Raw genomic sequence first — 19,595 nt, 5'->3', positions numbered from 1 at the left:
AACTCATTTAAATGCTTGCTGCTATTCTAGGCATATAGGCTGATGTGAAAATATTAGAATTGTTTAGGTTGGAAAAGACCTTTAAGATCATCAAGTCTAAACATAAATCTAGCACTGCCAAATCCACCAGTAAACCATGTGCCTAAGCACCACATTTATATGTCTTCTAAATACCTCTGGGGTTGGTGACTCAACCACTTCCCTGGGCAGCCTGTTCCAATGCTTACAGCCCTTTTGGTGAAGAAATTTTTCCTAATATCCAACCTAAACATCCCCACCTTCCCTGGTGCAACTGGAGGCTGTTTCCTCTTGTCCTATCACGTGTTACCTGGCTGAAGAGACCAACACCCACCTCGCTACAGCCTCCTTTCAGGTAGTTGCAGAGAGCCACAAGGTCTCCCCTGAGCCTCTTTTTCTTCAGGCTAAACAACCTCAGTTCCCTCAGCTGCTCTTCCTCTGTATCCTCTCCTATGGAATATGAGCAGTTATTTTTGATAGCCTATACAGCAACTATAGACTGTGGTCCCTTGTGTGAGTTTAAGCTGACCCTCCTTTTTTTGGTTCACATACCAAACTGGTCTGTTACAACATTGTGAGATCCTTGTCAGTATTGATCTTAATAGCTGCAAAGAGTGACTGAGCCCCCAGACAATTGAGACAATTAAAAAACTTTAAAAAAAAATTAAACCCAGGATGCAGGAAGAGAGAATTTTCTCTCAAGAGTTTGGTAGACTACAAGGTGGTGGGGAATTCAAAGGCTGCAGAAGTCTGCAATTTATGGAATTGGCATATATTTGATTGAAAAAAAGGAAGGAAAAAACCGTGAGGAAAATCCTAATTAGAATTCTTAAGAAATGCACACTCCTAATCTAAGTGGTTTACAGTGGAGTCATGGCTGCCTTCTCTCCTTTTTTTTGGATTGTTATGCACTGTGGCTTTAATTAACAAAGTTTTGCCCTGAAAGGCTTAATCTAATCTTTTTCAAAGTTGCCTTAGTTCTGATAGGGACCTTCTAGTCCTACAAGTCAGCTGGATAAAAAAAATACTCGTAACAACTCACTGGTAAGGGAATAAGCATGTTTTCTATCTAAATAGTTACACAAGCATTCATGAAGTTACAGGTATATAAATTCAGAATATAGATGAACTCTTTTCCAGTATAGTGTTGGAATTATTGCTGGATATTTGCTACTGCGCATGTTCTATTTTTGAATAATTTTTTCAGAAACAAAAGAAATTTTGATTGTCAGCAAATTAATTAACATAGGTGGCAGTTATTTTGGTGAACCTGAAGAGTTAAATCATGAAAGGCATTTAAAGCCTGAACTGAATTGTTCTCTTCTGGCGTTTGGAAAATTGTACTTCAGATGAAGTAATGGTTAAATTATTAAATGTATATAGGATGTTTAAACTGTTACATCGTTTCCTTTGCCCATCAAAGTGGGTATATGTTAATGTGCAAACAATATATGATGGTGGTTTAAACTGTCTCCAAAATTGCTGGAGAAAAGTGGGTTTTTTTAATATATATATATTTTTTTTAATGTATTATGGTACTATATCTACTTATGGCCTTAGGGGGAGAGGGGGGAAGAAGAGTGAGGGGGGGGTTGTTTGATTGTTATTGGGGTGTTTTTAGGTTTTCGTGCTTTTTTTTTGTTTTGTTTGCCTTTTCTTTTCTTGCTGTTTTAAACTGATCTCTAATGAGATCAGTTACTGGTTAATGCAAACCCTAGTTTAGATGTTTTTTCTTTCAGTTAGTGTGGTTTGAGATTGGTACGGATTTTGTTTAACTCAGACTGAAATTTATCAAACCTATCCTAAACAGAAGAAAACCATTCTTAAACTGAAACAATGTTTTTCAATAGGAATTTTCATCATCTGAATGAACATCATAGGTTATTCTGGTATACATACCTTAGGTATCAGCAACAAAAAAGCTGGACTTGTTTTGTATTTTTCTTCCCATTTCAGTACATAGCTAAGAATAATTGAGATTTTGAAAATCTCAAACACTGGTTAGCTACATCTTAATAAAGGATATCTTTGTCTGTTGTCTTGGACATAAAGATTATTCTTAAACTTTACTTTCAGATAACCTCTTTGTGAGCAATCAGAATGGATACTACTGTCACTCTCAGACTAGCTTGGATAGAGCCCCTCATGACTACAGTGGTCGGATCCGCAATGGTAGTGTCTATAGTGCACATAGCACAAACTCCTTGAACAATCCACAACATTACCTGCAGCCGTCCCCCATGTCCTCAAACCCAAGCATTACTGGAAGTGATGTCCTCAGAACTGATTATGTCCCATCACACAGACATAGTGCATTAATACCACCTTCTTATCGTCCCACGCCAGACTATGAAACTGTGATGAGACAGCTCAACAGGGGTATGGTGCACACAGATAGGCAGAGTCATTCAATGAGAAATCTTAATATCAGCAATTCGTATGCTTACAGCAGGCCTGATGCCTTAGTTTACAGTCAGCCTGAAATACGAGAACATGCTCATTTCACTTCCCCACAATCTAACCATTATCCATTTAACCTGAACTACAGTTTTCATAGCCAGTCGCCCTATCCCTACCCTGCTGAAAAGCGCCCAGTTGTTGGGGCAGTTAGTGTGCCTGAGTTGACAAATGTGCAGCTCCAGGCTCAGGATTATCCAGCACCAAATATAATGAAGACCCAAGTCTATCGACCACCTCCCCCATACCCATACCCAAGACCTGCAAACAGTACTCCAGACCTTTCACGACACATCTACATTAGCAGCAGCAATCCAGATCTTATCACAAGGCGAGTCCACCATTCTGTCCAGACATTTCAGGAAGACAGCCTGCCTGTGGCACATTCTCTTCAGGAAGTCAGTGAACCTCTAACATCGGCCCGCCATGCTCAGCTGCAGAAAAGGAACAGTATTGAGATAGCTGGCTTGACTCCCAGCTTTGAAGGAATAAGAATTAAAGAGAGGACCATGTCAGCTTCTGCAGCAGATGTGGCTCTTCCAAGAGTTATTGCAGAAGGGTCACAGCCCAATATTCTGATGGAGAAAACAAAACAAAAAGAAAGTGAGCAAGAAGAAAGTGTGAACTGTGATCATAAGAAAACCCTTTCAGATGCCACTATGCTGATTCACAGTAGTGAGGAAGAGGAAGAATTTGAAGAAGAAAACAAGGCTAATACAAGTCTATCTCCTCTCCCTGAAGATCAAACCCAACTTTCATCTCTAATGGGTGGTTATTCTCATGATTCAGTACTGAACTACCCTTATAGCTCTGTTGCTTCATCTGCTGGCCCTTTGCATATTCTTGAGCCTAAATTACATATTACAGAGACAGAAAAGAGAATGAAAGATATGAGTCCTGTTCATTTACTGGTAGAAAGCCAGGTACAGAGAAGAGGGGAAGGACTGCTTACTCCATCTATGTCGGAATCTGATCTTACAGCATCAGGGAGATACAGGGTAAGGAAAGATTCAGTAAAGAAGAGACCTGTGTCGGATCTTCTGTCTGGGAAGAAGAACATTGTGGAAGGCCTTCCCCCACTAGGTGTAAGTGGATACTGTTCCTCTTGTTTTGGGTTGTGCTGTTGTAGGAATTGTGTGTGGGTTTTGTTTGAGGTTTGCGGTTTTCTAATCAGCCCGAGATGCTTTTAAAATGTGAATAAAACGTTACCTTAAGCTTGACCTTTATTTTTATGTTCTTCCCTGATTAACTTTGCTTAGATGTCTTTTGTCCACTTCTCGGCCATGTCTGAGTTCTGTTTGTAATAGTCCTCCCACACAAATCCAGCTGTGCAGCCTCCATCCGTCTGAAACCTGGCTAGCAACTGTAGAATGAGCTAATTTAAATTCAGTTCTAGATCCCAAATTCTGTCCTACCTATCCTTATCTGGAACAGAAGCAACTCTTTCCATTCCACTACCAGCTTTCTAATTTTCTTCTCCCTGAAAAATCAGATGTAGCTGAATGTTTTGGTTTGTTTGTTTTGTTTTTTTTTTATTTATTTCGTTTTCTTCTTCTGACCTAAGAGGGGGACCTGATGCATTAGGCAATAAACTTCTTCCTTGCCTTCTTTTCTTTCCTCCATCCCTTCCCCTTTTCATATACTTACCCTTTTGCTGTCTCTTCAAGCTGTTTTTATCCCACTAAAAGTATTTCTTGCTTGCCATGTCTCTTTCTCCTACTCCAATTACGAAGCCATAAATAGTGAACAACTGCAAGTTTCACCTTCCCTGTAATTCCCACCTCATAGAAGCATCAATATCTGTGGGACTGTACAATTTCACTGGCAGTCCTTACCATTCATTTTGTTTTAAACTTTTGTTCAGTTTTATGTACTCTGTGGCATATTTCAGGTGCTAATGGAGGAAGATCATTTTTATTTTGCCTTTTTAAATGGATTGTTGTTAACTTTGCCTGCCTGAGTTAGTGTGAAATAGTTTTCTGTACAAATTGAACTGCAGTGGAGCTACCACGTAACCTCTAGTGCTGTAGTAACTGTTAACAGCTGATGATGCAAAAGCTATCCCTTTAAATAGTTTTCACAATTTTTTGTCAGAATTGCTATATGTGGAGCTGAACACATTGAAATGAACCTTTGTTAGTTTCAATTCATTTTATAATTGTGTATGTTTTTCTAAATCTCCTTCCTCCTGCTTGTTATGTGGATATAGGAGAAAAAGGTGATAACCTTTCTCCGTGTGTTCACATTTTATCACTATTTTATTCTCCAAAAGATGTGTTTTCCTTCCGATAGCTATGTAAATGTTCAAGTCAGCCTTTGAAGTGAAATTAAAACTTTTTCACTGGAAGTGTTCAGTAAAATACTTTCTAGTTCAGTAACACTTAAGATTGCCATTGCATAATAGAGAATATTGCCTTTCTGTATTCAGTATTGAGGTGCATATCCTGGTAACAAAGCTGACCCCTACTAATGTTTGCCCATTTTGTGTTTCAGTGCACTCTTACTGTTGTGTTTGTGTTCACTTCTCGTTTAAATGTGGTCTCATTCTCTTAGCTTTGTCTTCCTATTCCTCACTACTATTTAGCTTTTGAAAGCATTGATCACCATTGATTCAGGCAGCATATAAACTCGTATTTTCAGTGTATTTTTGTTAACACCCAAACTTAGCAACTGCAGGAATGATTAAGTTTTCTCTTACACTTTCTAAAGGAATCATCTGAATTTATTCTTTCATAAAAATCCCTCTGATATTTTTTTCAAATAATGAATGGTAACTTCACTAATTTAGATTCATGGCCTGGTTCAGGGCTCAGATCTGTCTGCAGTTCTGTGTTCATGTTTTGTATGTGCAGTTTGTTGTAAACTGAGTCAAACATCTAACTGTAGCCAAATATCTTAAAAGTACGTGCTCATTGTTATGCCCGCTTGTAGGGAAGAAAAATACCTGCAAGCTGAATAGTGTAGTAAGGAATCATTTTTATGTATTTTTGGTGTTGGAAAGTGATTTCTGTTTTGTCCAAGAATGTTAGTTATCTAGAGTTGTCACCTCAAACCTTCAGTTGTAAGTTTTATAGGGAACAATATTTGTCATTCTCATGCAGTTTCATTAACCTGTCTGGAATGAAGACAGACTTGTGTTGTGTCCTGGGAGGAGTGTAGTCCCACCACCCTAATCTCTCACTGCAGTGCTTATCAAAAAAAAAAAAAAAAAAAAAAGTTAGACCTCTTTGCAGAAGGAGTCAAAGAAGTATCTTTTGCTTAATTGAACTCATCTGGTTCCTGCTTTATAACTTCATCAGATATTTAAGAATATTTTCAAGTTTTATCTTTTCTTTTGCAGGGTATGAAAAAGAATAAAAATGATGCAAAAAAAATAGGGCCTCTAAAGCTAGCTGCCCTAAATGGACTAGCTTTGACTAGAATGCCTCTGACAGATGAGGGGAAGGAAGAATCAACAAGAGCAACAAATGATGAACGGGTATGTTGAAATTTTTTAATGCTTGATTTCTCTTTTACACTAACAGTTTTTCAAAATAACATGTATGAATGGTGCTTATGTTGACTTTAAAATCTTCAGATTCAAAGCAACACAAATAATGAGAATAGAAACAAAATGAAGAATGAGATTTCTGATTGATAAGTCATTGCTGGAAGTATTTGGTATAACTCAGATGACAGTGATTTAGATTAGTTTACCCTTTGAACATATAGGAAGCAAATTAATTAGTATCTACTGATACATTTTTGTGCCAAGTCCTTCTGTTTTCTCCCTTAATTTGTGGGGTTTCCAGACCGAAAACATATGAAAATTGAAATTCTGAGTGTGAGATTGAGCTTAGTTGTAACTGTAATTCATATGATTTTTACAATAAATTTTGTAGTTAAATTGCATCCCCAGGATACAGCTTGTGCAGATTGTATTTATCCGTTTTCCTCAAGTTGGATCCCTGAAAATATAGATGGAACTTGTGTGATCTGCAAAAATTTTAAATCCAGTAAAAGATCTCAGATCACTTAGAGGACATCAGGTTCTAGAAATAGTTTCTTTGAGAAATAGAAGACTCCATCTGTTTGTGTCAGGGTAAACAGTGTCAGTAAATATACTTCAGCCTGCCTCCTGTATCATAAAATAGCTGCAGGAAAGTGAAATACAGTCAATATCTAGCCTGTGAAGGGCTGTGTAGAACAGTGTTGTCATCACACATCTGACCAGGGACCAGCTAGATGCACCAAGGCCCATTGTAATGATTGTATATTCTGCGACCAGTGGTCTCCCCAGAATCTGGTTTTGAGCATGGTTGGGCATCCTCAGACCCCCTCTAGCTCAGTTTGTTTACAGTCCCTGGGCAGGGATTAGAACCTGAAGGAATAGTCCTGCTCTCACCAACTGAAGTTTTAAGGAACAAGCTAAGAAAATTAATTGCAAATCATATAGTAGAAATTCAGTCTTGTGAGTTTGAAGGCTTGGAGTGAGATCCATAGGAGGAGGAGATTTGACTGTTCCATTTCAGCACCATTGAAATTCTGTTTGGATTATATATACACTCCTTAATGATTCTAAGGGACAAAAATTAACACTGTGTTATTGAGATACAGTTCCACATTTAGTACCTGTGTTGGTTATTTCCTCTTACTTAGAGTCATCATCTCTTCCTGGAATGACCATTACTGAATTCAGCCATATTATTATTCAGCTACCTCTGCCCACAGTGTTGAGGTAAAAGAAGAATCCACAAAATCAAGTTATGAAAAAGACATGTTCTCTTCAGGCAGTCATGCAGAGGCAGAATAGATACCATGAAATGGAAGTAATTCCTCAAGCAGTTGTGAAGAGGCAATGTAAAGCAGACATGTGACATGAAAGGAAGTCCAGACTACGGATATTTTAAAAGACAACTTTAAAGTTGATTCAATGTCTGTTTCGTTGCTCAGCTTCATGTTATTATCAGTTTAAATGAGGGAATTTAGCCTAAAGATAATTAAGGAGTTTGTACAGATGATGTATTGATGTGCAAATTGCGTATGATTGAGGTTTTACACCTTCCTCTGCAACATTTGGCAGTACAGTTACTTGATACAAGATACTTTCCTGACCTGATACCATGGAGCAGTTGCTGTGAGAGGCTGGGGACATGTGACATAGATGAAATTTTCTGGCTGAAATCTTACATATTATTCCTCTAATTATTGTTGGCAAAGAGATGCTGAAATTCCAGAAGTGTCTTATGATTTAGAAAGAACTTGGTTTTGAAAGACTAAATCGGAGGGGGGAGTAGCCTATTAAATAAAACATTTAATTATACTAGTAGGAAAAATCCTGAGTTTATACCTCAGCTATAGCAAGAGGTTCTAAGAAGGCTTTGCTGTTGTATGCAAAGTTTAGTATCTTCACCCTAAGAAAATGTAGAATATTACTAGTGAATTATTAGCTCATGGACTGAGGCAAGTGTTTTGTTTTACGTTTTTAGAGTTTTCTCCATCCAAATGAAAAAGTTGACTTTCATTTTTTAAATTATGAGGTTAAAGGAGACCTTTTTGAATGATGTGATCTAACATGCTATATTGAGCAAGAGGATTAATGAATATTTCTTGTTCAGTGGTATTTGAGGCAGTTTGAGTATAGCATAGCTACCTGATTTGGCCAAATATTTCTTTGCTCAACTGGGTTGTCTTTACAGAAACTACAAAGTAATTTTTCTTTCATCGGTGGTATCCACAGTCTTTGTGACCTAATGAAGTTTAACAGGCTTCTTAGTTTTCACATGAACATGATTCCTGATGTTAGGGTGCTTCTAATTTATTCTGGTATGTTTGTAAAAACATTAATAGCTGGAAAAACATTGAAAAAAGTATGGAGACAGGAAAATACATACATTTTGTCCTTCACTAGTTCTCTGTTAAAATAGACTCACCGTAGAATGTGACTTTGGTTGTCTGTCTTCTGTCTTTCAGTGTAAAGTTCTGGAACAACGGTTAGAGCAGGGGATGGTGTTTACTGAATATGAGCGCATTCAGAAAAAAAGACTTAGAGATGGTGAGTGCTCAATTGCTCGGCTTCCTGAAAATGCTGAACGAAACCGGTTCCAGGATGTCCTTCCTTATGATGATACCAGAGTAGAGCTAGTCCCAACCAAAGAAAATAACACGGGTTACATCAATGCATCTCATATCAAGGTGAGAGAAATACTGTTGGAGAAATACTTTCCAGTTCATGGGGTAACTAATAATGGATTTGGCTATAAATTTTGCTTTGGTCAGATGAATGAGAATCCCTCCATCTTCTGCAGATGTTTCTTTGGGTAAAGGAGGAACCTATTTTTCCTCATTACCTAGAATAATGGAGGGTTAATTATTGGAGAGGTCTTCTGCATTCTGCTTCTGTTCTGATCTGCTGTCTCCTTTCTCTTGCTGGCACCTCTCTGTGGATTGGTGCTAGCAAAAAGCTTGTCCATTCTTCCTGGAGCTAAGAAGACAAATAGCTTTATAACAAACCGGGATCCTTTGCAGTGACTATGGTATCTTTTGAACTGCAACATTATTTCTTCCTCTTCCATACTCTCAGACTAGGTCTACAACAGGCAGTAGGCTAGCTCCCAGCTTAAACTTTTTTGAATGGTTAGAGGAACAGATGGAACCAGGGGAAAAGCTGCTCTTTCATAATCTTCAATTGCTCTTCTCCCCAGACTTAGCTCTTTAAACTCTGTTTAAGATGTTTAAAAAAGTTGCAGGGTGACCTCAAGAGCCTTCAAAGCATTTTGAAACCTTCATACATTTTCAATGCATTTACTTACTTAAAGTGCAACTACAACTGTCTTCATGCTTTCTCTGTAAAGAGTTGAGATCATCAAAGCAGCAGTTGTGTTACTGTCCTTTTTTTTAGAAATCTCTTTGTACACTGACGTGGTACCATAGTTTCTATACCTCAGCTCATTCACAAATGTTAGTATCTCTTCTGACCCTTCTCAAACAAGATAATATTTTTTGGGGAAACATAAGCTAATCCTGTCTTTTTAGTGCATATAATAGCATTTACAGCACCAGGGTATGAAAGCTTCTCTAAACCCAAATTGGTTAGAATGCCTTAAATTCACAAAAGAGAAATACAATTTTATTTACTCGCTTTTACATTATGTTTATGGTGTAAAATACGTTTATTTTAGCTATTTTCCTATACAGTTTTGAATATTGTCTCTTCTGCATCTAATGTGACAAGATGCAGCCAAAAAATGGGAAGCAGATATAACTCACAATGGGCTTGTACTTCTGCAGTGTTGCTGTCTTTTTTCAGTTTGTACATCTTCAAATGGCTGACTTAAGAACAGGGGAAAAGAAATTTTCAATAATTACTTATCTAGTGTCTTTCTTCTTACAGATCTCTGTTGGCAGCATAGAGTGGGATTACATTGCTACACAGGGCCCTTTGCAGAATACATGTCAGGATTTCTGGCAGATGATCTGGGAACAAGGGATTGCCATCATAGCTATGGTGACAGCAGAGGAGGTGAGTATAAACTGAATCAGGTTTTTCCCAGAAATTCCACAATTATTTTGTTATGATCTGTTAGATGAATGGGATCTTTGCTCCACCAAGAAGACCAATCAATAAATTTCTAGTGACCATTTTTAAATTGGCAGAAATATCTAAATTTGCATACTCTTTCTGCTGAGAAGTTGGTTTACTTGGTGAGAAACCCTAACACTGTCGTAGTACTTAATAGAGGAGAGGTACAGTTGTTACAGGAGCATAAGTTGTATGAGTGTTCTTAATATTTCTTGTAAAGCAAGTGTTTTACTTTTAAGGAAAGTGGGCGAGAAAAAAGCTTCAGATACTGGCCACGTCTTGGTTCAAGACACAACACTGTAACATATGGAAGATTTAAGATTACCACACGATTCCGTACTGACTCAGGCTGCTATGCAACTACTGGTTTGAAGATTAAACATCTTCTCACAGGACAGGAGAGAACAGTTTGGCATCTGCAGTATACTGACTGGCCAGAGCATGGCTGTCCAGAGGATTTAAAGGGATTTCTCTGTAAGTTGTATTTAATAGCTTTGTTTCCAGGTAGTTGTTGTTTTTTTTTTTTAATACATCCTAAAATGGGTGCTATACATAAATCAGCTTGTGATACGTATGCCAAGCATTCTGGTGTAAAAGGTTTCTTCACACCAGTGAGAGGTACTGACTTGTTTTTGGCAGGAATATATTGCCAGTTTGTTAAACTGATTGTTTACATCTAAAGCCAAATATATAATTTACTAAAAGTTCAAATAGATCAAAACATAATTGCATCACATACGACGTATTCCAGCAATAGCAAGATGGCCATGAGCTGCCTTTGGTGGGGAACAAGACAAGGAAAGCATTACAAAAGTTAGATGATCTTTATAGGTCTGTATTGCTTTGGTTGAAATATGACTTGTGATTTATACAGTGTGTCATTTTTCTGTGGGATGTAATTTGTTAAATTACTACTTTTCTGGTGGTCATACAGTGTAATAACATGGCTTATGGGGTTACATCTCCTAAATTCATTATTCTTATCTTGTTGAACTTAATAGCATACTTGGAAGAGATACAGTCAGTGCGACGCCATACGAACAGCACTGCGGATCCTAAAAACTCTAATCCTCCTGTACTGGTGCATTGCAGTGCAGGTGTAGGACGAACAGGAGTAGTCATACTGTCAGAGATCATGATCGCTTGCTTGGAACACAATGAGGTGATCTCTTTTTCTTTCTTGTGCTTTAAATAATGTTAGGTAGTGGAAAAGTCATTAACCTGCTTAATAAATATTTTATGGCTGTTCATCTGAGCTTTCCCAAAATGTGGCCTTTGGCAGAGCCCTTACAACTATGGTTGAAAGAGCTCTTGTAATTGAACAGAATAATCTTATAGAGTTGCCCACTTGCACACTGCATACTGGAATGATCATTTGGATTCTCGACTTCATAAGATATTGAGTCACTGAGAGGAAAAAGGTATGCCCTAGGCTACTAAGCATATTTCAGAATTTCACCCTGACTTTACCACTTTCACTTCATGTCTTAGTTTTAATAGACAATATTAAAGAACCTGCTTTATAGCCAGTCTTTGTGCTTGTGACTGAATATTTTTTCCGAAGTGTAGCGTATTTGCAGTATCAATCTCAGCAGAGGATGAAACAGTAGTTTAATAGAATAAAACTTCCCCCTATCAGCTTTTTAGCCAGAAATGGACAGCTGTAAAGTGTTTCTTAATAATATAATATGCCAAGAGACTCAACAAACTGCTTGTTTTGCTGTGCATATCTGTCCTAACACTGTGACAGACCTTTGCAGCCATTAAACTTGTGAGGACCTAGACCCCATGAGATAAGCAAATTTACACTATACATATTTCACATATGACGAAGTAGGCATGGTCAGTGGTGTAGCGCAGCCCATACTGCAGGCACGGGCAGTGAATTGTCAGAACTGAAATTAGAGCATCTGATTCTTGCCCGTAGGTCAGTGGTACTACTCTGAACCTCCTGCTGAGAATCCGTCTCCTTGCTCACCAGTGACTTCTGATGGTTTGTTCTCTTCCTCTAGATGCTGGACATCCCACGAGTGCTGGACATGTTGAGGCAGCAGAGAATGATGATGGTGCAGACTCTTTCCCAGTACACTTTCGTCTATGGAGTTCTCATTCAGTTTCTCAAAAGCTCTAGACTTATCTAATCCCTGCCACTTCCTAAGGGGCACTGCAAGAGTTTACAGAAAGAAAATTACAGTTGTTCAGGCAGACCTGCTCTCACTGGTGTTTTCTTCATATGATGAATCACAGAGTTATCTTTTAGGGCTGGCACATGACTTAAGTGCGAATCAGCGTAACAGTCCCTGCAAAGCGGGATCTTCACTGGACTAAATTCTTCCCATGTTCGGCTGCAGTCATATTAGGGAATGACTCTACTTGTACTGGTCTGTAGTACTTGTATATATTCTGTAGACTGGTGTTACTCTGGGCAAAATAAGCATCTTATAGAATGGGAGTACATGGCACAATTTTACTAACATTATGTTTTACAACGTAATTGTTAACTGTGCGAAAGGTGAAATCTGTAGGTGAAATGGGGTGAGAAACTTGCTCCTTGGGAGTCTGATGCAGTTTCATTCTGCTTTCAATCTTATATTTAGAACAATACATCTGTATTTTTTAAAGCAAACTTTTGGTTTCCTTTGGTTTACTCAGTAAAATTAGCAGCTCTTAGATAATTTAAGCAGTTGCTTTAAGGACAGTTATTTTTATATTCAGCATGTGTTAATTGAGAAAAGCAAAACACCATGACCCAAAACTTTTAAAATGGCATAATATTTTCAGAGAAGACAGCTGTCAATGTTTGAACTAGCTTTTCAAAAATCATGCAGAAAGTACTAGGGGAAGCTATTGGTAGTTAGTTGTAGTGCTGTGTAATAGAACTGACAAGTGAAAGATGATGTTAACTGTTGATAACATCCATTTGAGTGGAGACATGTTTACCTGCAAGAAGCAGGGGAAAATATATTCTAATTATCTACAAGGTTATTGGAAACAAATGGATGAGAGAAAGTACATATTCAGTATTATTCGTATATTTAGAGGACAGTTTGATTTTACTGGCTGAAATCAAAGAGGATGCAAATGTTTTAAGCACTTTTTTTGCTCTGTTATTTATGTAGTTAAACATAGAGACTATAATCATGCATTGTTTCATATGGTAATATACCAGTACTAACCTGTTATTTAAGGAAGAGCCTTTTAAGTTGATGAAGTGAGAGAACCAAAGTTGGAGTAAGAAGGTGCATAGTGGTGAAGTGGAAATGATTGTGTGAAACATAATGGAGAAGATGCGGCAGCTATGATTGCTGGTTTACACAGTGAAAAGATGACCATTAAAAATGTGCGTGTTTCCAGTCAAGGAAGCCTTTAAAGCACTGAAAGTTTCTGTAGAATCCTCCAGATTATTTTGTCAGCACTAGAATATATTTTGCTAATGCTGCGCAGCATTGCAATAAAGAATATCCACAGAAGCCGTTTGAGACCACCTGCAGAATGTAAGAGCTCTCAGAGGTAACACTGGAGATGTGGGTATTTTAGTAGCTGTGTAGGTGGCTGAGTCAATGGCTGTGGCACGCATCTGAAGATGAGTCGTACCTTTGGTAGTTTCCGTTTTGTCCCGTGGGTCTGGTCTAATGACAGTATCCCTAAATAATCCTCTGTCTGTGGTTTGCAAATGGGGACAGTGGTTTTACCTGCCTTTTCAAGTGTTTTGAGATGCTGAGTTGAAAATCCCTATTCAAAAGTGAGCCATTAGTTTGTAGATACCTGGTTTCATTTCAAAAAAACTGAATGGTACACCAGTCTGCAGACATGTTTAAGTGTCCATTTCCCTTAATACCTGCTTAACAAAATGAAATGAGACCGAAAGTAATTTTTATCACTGGTGAAATTTGTTTTTTTTTTCTGAGCTGTAATAAGGGTTTGGAAACTATTATGAATAATTAAAACCCCTTCTAAACAATTATTGTCTCCCAAAACATTAATTAAGAATACTAAGTAGGTTGCCTCAATTTCTTCTGTAATAAGCTACTTTGGCAAAGAAAAACACATGGTCCAAAAAGACACTGTGCTCATATGTCATTCTATACAAAATGTATTACTTTAAAGGCTACTGTATTAATTTGCTTTCAAGCAGTCTGAATTGTTCTACTTTCAGTAAAAGTAAGATTATGTCAGATAGGGGGAAAAATGTTCTTTTTGTGACTACAATATGCCTAGGAAATATTAATTACCAAATGTAAAAATGGAAGTCCAGGGGAAATCAGTTACTGAAGACTGATTCTTTATATATAAATCTTGCACACAAACCAATTTGATATATCCGTGTTAATGGAAGTATTGAAAGAAACAGACACACTTAGCTATTTGTATCATGCTGTGTTTTAAAAACATTGCTACTTTTTGCCACAGTTCACTTCTGTCTTCAGAAATATTTTTGAATGGGAAGGTATGCTCTAAAATATAGCTTGTACCATTTCCATTTTTAAACTTTGGACTGTGATCGTCGTAACCTGATACATGCAGCTTTTAATGAAATTATATACAACTGAAACTTCAAGCAACAATTTTTAGCTATTCAGCAGTTACTGGGAGAGAACACCAGCAGTGAGGCATTAAAAGGAGCAGTTAAACCAAGCAATTTGATCCAAAACTTTTGGAAATATCGGAAGTGGGTGAGGAAATGTGTGTCTTTTGGCTTTCTTTTCTGTTTTGCTGGAAGAAGTTGTGTTCACTTTTAGAGACAGTTTCTCTCTAATCTGGTAGTCACGGTCTTGATTTATTTTTTTAAGCATAACACTGCTACCTCCTCCACTTCAGCTTTCAGTTTTGTCCATCAGCAGTCTGTTTTTGCATTAATAGACTTGACCTTAATAGACTTTATGTGAGTTTTCCTACTGATGATAGCAGGATTGCTTTTGTATGTAAGCATATGGCTCCAAGTGAGGATTGGAAACGAGCGGTTTCTCTTAAGATACCAAATAAAAATAAACTTCACAATCTCCTGTAACAAAATGAATCTTAAAACCATTGTTTAGATGTTCACTGAACTTTTAAAAGAAAATTCAGTTTTAAGCACTTTGTTCTGAGCCTTGAAAAGGGATGCTTTTTTACATGTAGTTGCCCTGAGTGTTTCATGAAGTGTTGGACATTACAAGAACATCCACTGTCCAAATCCAGTCACAGTGGGAGTTAGAGGTGGATTTATTTGACAAGAGCTTAAAATTCACTATAAGCCTGTCCATTTTGCCAAATGTGCTTCTGTTTTTATGGGGATGAAACCAGATTACTATGCACAATTTGAACTGACTTTTTTTAGTAAGACAAGTTGTATAAAGACATTCTTGCAGTAAATGGCAGAGATGATGCTGATCTCTAGGGATGCCAGAGCTCTCAGGGATAAATAAAGGTGCTATATACTGTCAAGAGACAGATTTTACTGTCTTTTGTGGGCTAGGTGGAAAATGCTTTTTAGGATCAAATTCTATGAAGAGTCATAGAAGAGAAGAACCCACAAATTGTAGTAAGGCCTTCTGCACATTTGATTTCTTGATTGCTCTGATGAGAGATTTTTTTGGCCAGTGAATCTTTGTTATCTTGGACTAGCAGCTCTTCTCTAAGAACGTAAGTCAGAGCCCTGTTCATTGCAAAGATGTCACTGACTCAGGCTTAGCTGTAGGCTGCAAATCTCTCCTCACCCCATTCTGTGAGGGAGAAGCTCAGTGGCACAGGGGAGTTTCGCGTAGCTTTTCTTCAGCCTGCGCAGCAGTGCTGTCCCTTCTCTGCTGTCCCCTGTGAAGAGCAGGAAGAGCTGCATGCTCTAGTATTGCTCTCATTGCGATACCTTTTGCACAAGTGAATGGTAAAATCTACAAGTGCAGGGTGCTATGGTTTATATCTAAAAATACATTTAATTCAAAGCAGGTGAGTAAGGCAGGGTTCCTATAATTTCTGTGGATGAAAAGCTGCTCTTGTTATCAACATTTAGGAAAAAAAGAAAAGTAATAACAAATAAAAGTAAAATGTGTACTAAAAGGAAAAAATTCTTGGCATTTTGAGAAATGTATTTTGGGCTCCTCTTGTAATCCTATGAATCTTTTTTTAAAGTGGATGAAGCTTGGAGCAATTTTCTCCAAAAATAGCTTCTTAAATTTAATAAGAATTAGGGCTACCTGAGACTGCTGCTACACTTTGCTTGTTGGAGCAGCTGTTAAAGTTGAGTGGCTCATAGGTTTCAGTGGGCTCTGGACCAAACTTGGGAACTTTAGGGTCCTTTATCATACAAGCTAGGTGTGTAATGGGACCTCAGTTTTAATATCAGTAGCCTTACTAAAACCCTGGGATTAAAAATAGTGAACTCATTACTGTATTTCAATAGTTATTTAAAATGATGAATTTAAAGGAAACTACACTTCAGTTGCAAAGAAGTCTGTGCTTTAGAGTCCAGGGTCTTTTGTTTTTTTTTCAATACTGCAAAGTCATGCAAAGCCAGAGTCCAGTCCTGCAAGATGCAAAATTCCTGCAGTTCTTCCTGATATTGTAGGAATTAAAATGGGCTTATTGCCAATGAAAGCTTGAACTCTTAAAGCATGTGTACTCACATGTCTGCTTTAAATTTAAATACAGATTACAAGACTTAACCGAAAGAATGCAGCAGGAATGTGCATACATGAAGCTACAGCATTTAAAGGAAAAGTAGCTGAGATAGTTCGGAAGAAACTCTCTTATGAAAGTACAAAATGTTGGAAGTAGAGCTTGAGGATTTGAGGAATGGCTGAAGGTATTTGGAAGAGGATTTGGAATGTTTTGTATCCACAGTAGAGCAGCTAGAAGGATTTGATTTGTACGGTATGTTTTTCATGGCGTGGCTGGGTAAGTGAATATGTAGTCATAGGTGTTATTTTTTACTGGCTTTTTAAAATACGATTTTTTTGAAACTCCAAATATTTTTTTTTTTCAGAGGCTCTGTTATTTTTTACATATCTTCTTTTCCAAATGTATTTAATGCAATCTGTCAGCTCAGTTTCTGTTTACTTATTAAAGGTCAGATTTTTCAAACCATGGTCTCTGATTTTACACATGCAAAATGCAGGAGGAATAGGCATACATGCAGTTTTGCAGTGTTAATTTCTAATGGATGCAGGTTAGATGATCTGGAAGTCCAAATACTTTATGAATGCAGCCAGTTGTTTACAGTAGGTCTGAATTGCACGAGGTTAAGGCTAGGCTGAAAATCAGGCCCTTGAAATGTGGAATTTAACATGTGCTTAGAAATTATGTTGCAGTGCAGCATTTGCAATATGGTGATATTAAAATAATGTAATACTGTGCTAAGGGAAAAAATCTTAAACTTTTAACAGCTGTTACAAAAGTGCAAAAAAAAAAAAAAAAAAAAAAAAAGAAGATCCCCTTGGGGACCAGCCAACTTGGTGCATTCTGTTGACATTAAATATGTTACTTTAAGGTCTACAGGGGTTGAAAAAAAAAAAAAAGGATTTGTTAACTTCAATGAGCATTTCAAAAAACAGTTGCTAAATGGTCTTTCACTATTTTCCATATGATGTTGCGTTCAGTAGTGAAGAATAACCTCCAATCTGTTTGTTCTTTAGAACTCTATTCTTCAGCACTAATTAGGGAATGAGGATAGAAATCTAATCTAATGAAGAGAGTTTACAACAGGTCCAGCCTGTGGCAAGTTAGAGAGCAAGTCTGTAGATACTGTAACGTTATTTTGGTTCAGATATGTGGCAGTCATAACTATCAAATCATTAATTTTATGAGCACAGTTTCAGAAGGTGCCTAAATTTTTATAAAGGGAATTTAAATGCTGTTTTTCCATTTGGAAATATTTAGGTAAAACTAGGAGACTTTTAAAATATTTTAAAGCTTTGCAAATGCCATTAATTTTTAGAAAGTTGATGGGGAGAAACCATATAAATCCTCCAGTCTGTCACCTTGACAATCCTGGATAGCATAAGGTGCATATGCTCTTTACAAAGATATTTTCTTAAATTGCTTTGAAATACCCAACATATCTGCCCTCTTTATGGCTGATCTGGGGGAACTTGGATGGAAGAAATTTTAGAGGCTTGACCTGGCAAATCACTAAGTATGTACACTCCTGCATATTGCTGAAATCTCTTCATTCAGTTAAAGCAAATGGGTGTTTGAAGTCCTTTCAGCAGTTTTATAGGATTGAGTCCTTAATGTCAGAGGAATGCAGGATCTGGGTCCATTTTCTTTTATTTTCATTTGACCCAGTATACAAGGATTTAAATGGGGCTTTGTTTAAACAGTAGCAAACATGAAGTATTATTTTCTAGTACTAAGCTAATGGTTAATGTCTATTTTTGCTGTCTTGCCACCAATACTGTAAAAATGTATAATCAAAATAGCTTTAATTCTTATAAAACTGAAATTGGTTTGTAAAACAATGTACAAATTGTGTTTCATAGACAGAAAAGCTTGTATTACTGAATGTAATATATGTGAAATGAACATATTATAGTCTATTTTTGCCATGGAAATAAATATTTGAAGCAACCATCAGTTTTTATTGTTCCATTATTAAAAGAAAAATCAAAGAATTTATTTTTCATGTGTAGTCCTAGGTTGGTAGGAAGATAACACAGAAGTGCTATCTGTCTTCTAATGCACTGCAAGTCTGTCTTGCATCTCTGGACAAATACAAAACTTGTGCTGTCACAAGTGCTGTTGTGCCTGCTGCCCTATCAGTATTGTTTATAATGTTTTGCATTTCCTAAAGCTATTTTTAGTATTCAACACGCAATTTCTCTGTAACCTTTAAGTGGAGGAAGGATAAAAAGGTTTCAAAAGTTGAAAAACCCTTTCCAAAAGTATGTGAGAGAGGAAACAGTTGATTGTATACTTAATTATCATTATTGGAGCTGCTATCAAGAATTAACACTGAAATTTTTCTTCATTTTATAATTGACATGTAGTCAAAAGGGGAGGTGGTGCAAAAGGCTTGCTGTATAGCACCTGGTATGGTACAAGACCTCATAACATCATGATAAATGAATTGCATGCTGGATATTGCAGTTTCACACCAGACAACTGCATTTCCCATGTCTTTGCTAAATGCCTAGTGTGCTGCCTACTTAACTATATCTGAAATGACCAGGCTTTTAACTAAAATTAGTCTTCTAGGTATGCTCAATTTGATGGCATTAATCAACTTAAGATAAGACAGTAACGTGCCAGCTATTTATATACTTGTCTGATCAATTCCTAACTCCTGGGTAATGATCTGTGCAATGTTTAGTGTGGGCAAAATTCTCTTATTTGACATGGATTCAAAATCAGAAGAGGAACATGTGACTTCTTGGGGTCCAAAGTGCACGATAAAAACACCCAGCGGTTCTGATCAGACTGCTTTTAGACCAGCAGCAAAGGTCTCTTCAGAAGCCTAAACTTCCCCTAAATCCAAATTGATCTAAGCTGTGGCTGTTATTTTCCAGCCACTGTAATGTCCCCATTAGAGCCTTCTGGTGGGCAGAGCTGACTGATAGGGAAGGGGCTTGATTCTTGGATTTGGCAC

The 19,595-nt window shown here is 37.3% G+C and overlaps 1 protein-coding gene across 2 annotated transcripts in view; it reads left to right on the top strand.

The window, feature by feature from the left end:
* PTPN21 (protein tyrosine phosphatase non-receptor type 21) overlaps positions 1-18,578 on the top strand; it is a 50,550-nt gene extending 31,972 nt beyond the window's left edge. For both annotated transcript variants that reach the window (XM_074910071.1, XM_074910070.1), the window contains 7 exons: positions 2,095-3,560; positions 5,816-5,953; positions 8,428-8,649; positions 9,848-9,976; positions 10,276-10,510; positions 11,038-11,198; positions 12,049-18,578. In XM_074910071.1, coding sequence (XP_074766172.1) covers positions 2,095-3,560; positions 5,816-5,953; positions 8,428-8,649; positions 9,848-9,976; positions 10,276-10,510; positions 11,038-11,198; positions 12,049-12,177 — 2,480 coding nt within the window. In that variant the 3' untranslated portion in view covers positions 12,178-18,578. The remainder of the gene's footprint in view (positions 1-2,094; positions 3,561-5,815; positions 5,954-8,427; positions 8,650-9,847; positions 9,977-10,275; positions 10,511-11,037; positions 11,199-12,048) is intronic.
* Positions 18,579-19,595: the final 1,017 nt, after the last annotated feature.

This window comes from Athene noctua, chromosome 6 (assembly GCF_965140245.1).
Source record: "Athene noctua chromosome 6, bAthNoc1.hap1.1, whole genome shotgun sequence".
NCBI lineage: Eukaryota > Metazoa > Chordata > Aves > Strigiformes > Strigidae > Athene > Athene noctua.
The sequence above is the reverse complement of the archived record's forward strand: the minus strand, read 5'-3'. Positions and strand labels throughout refer to the sequence as shown.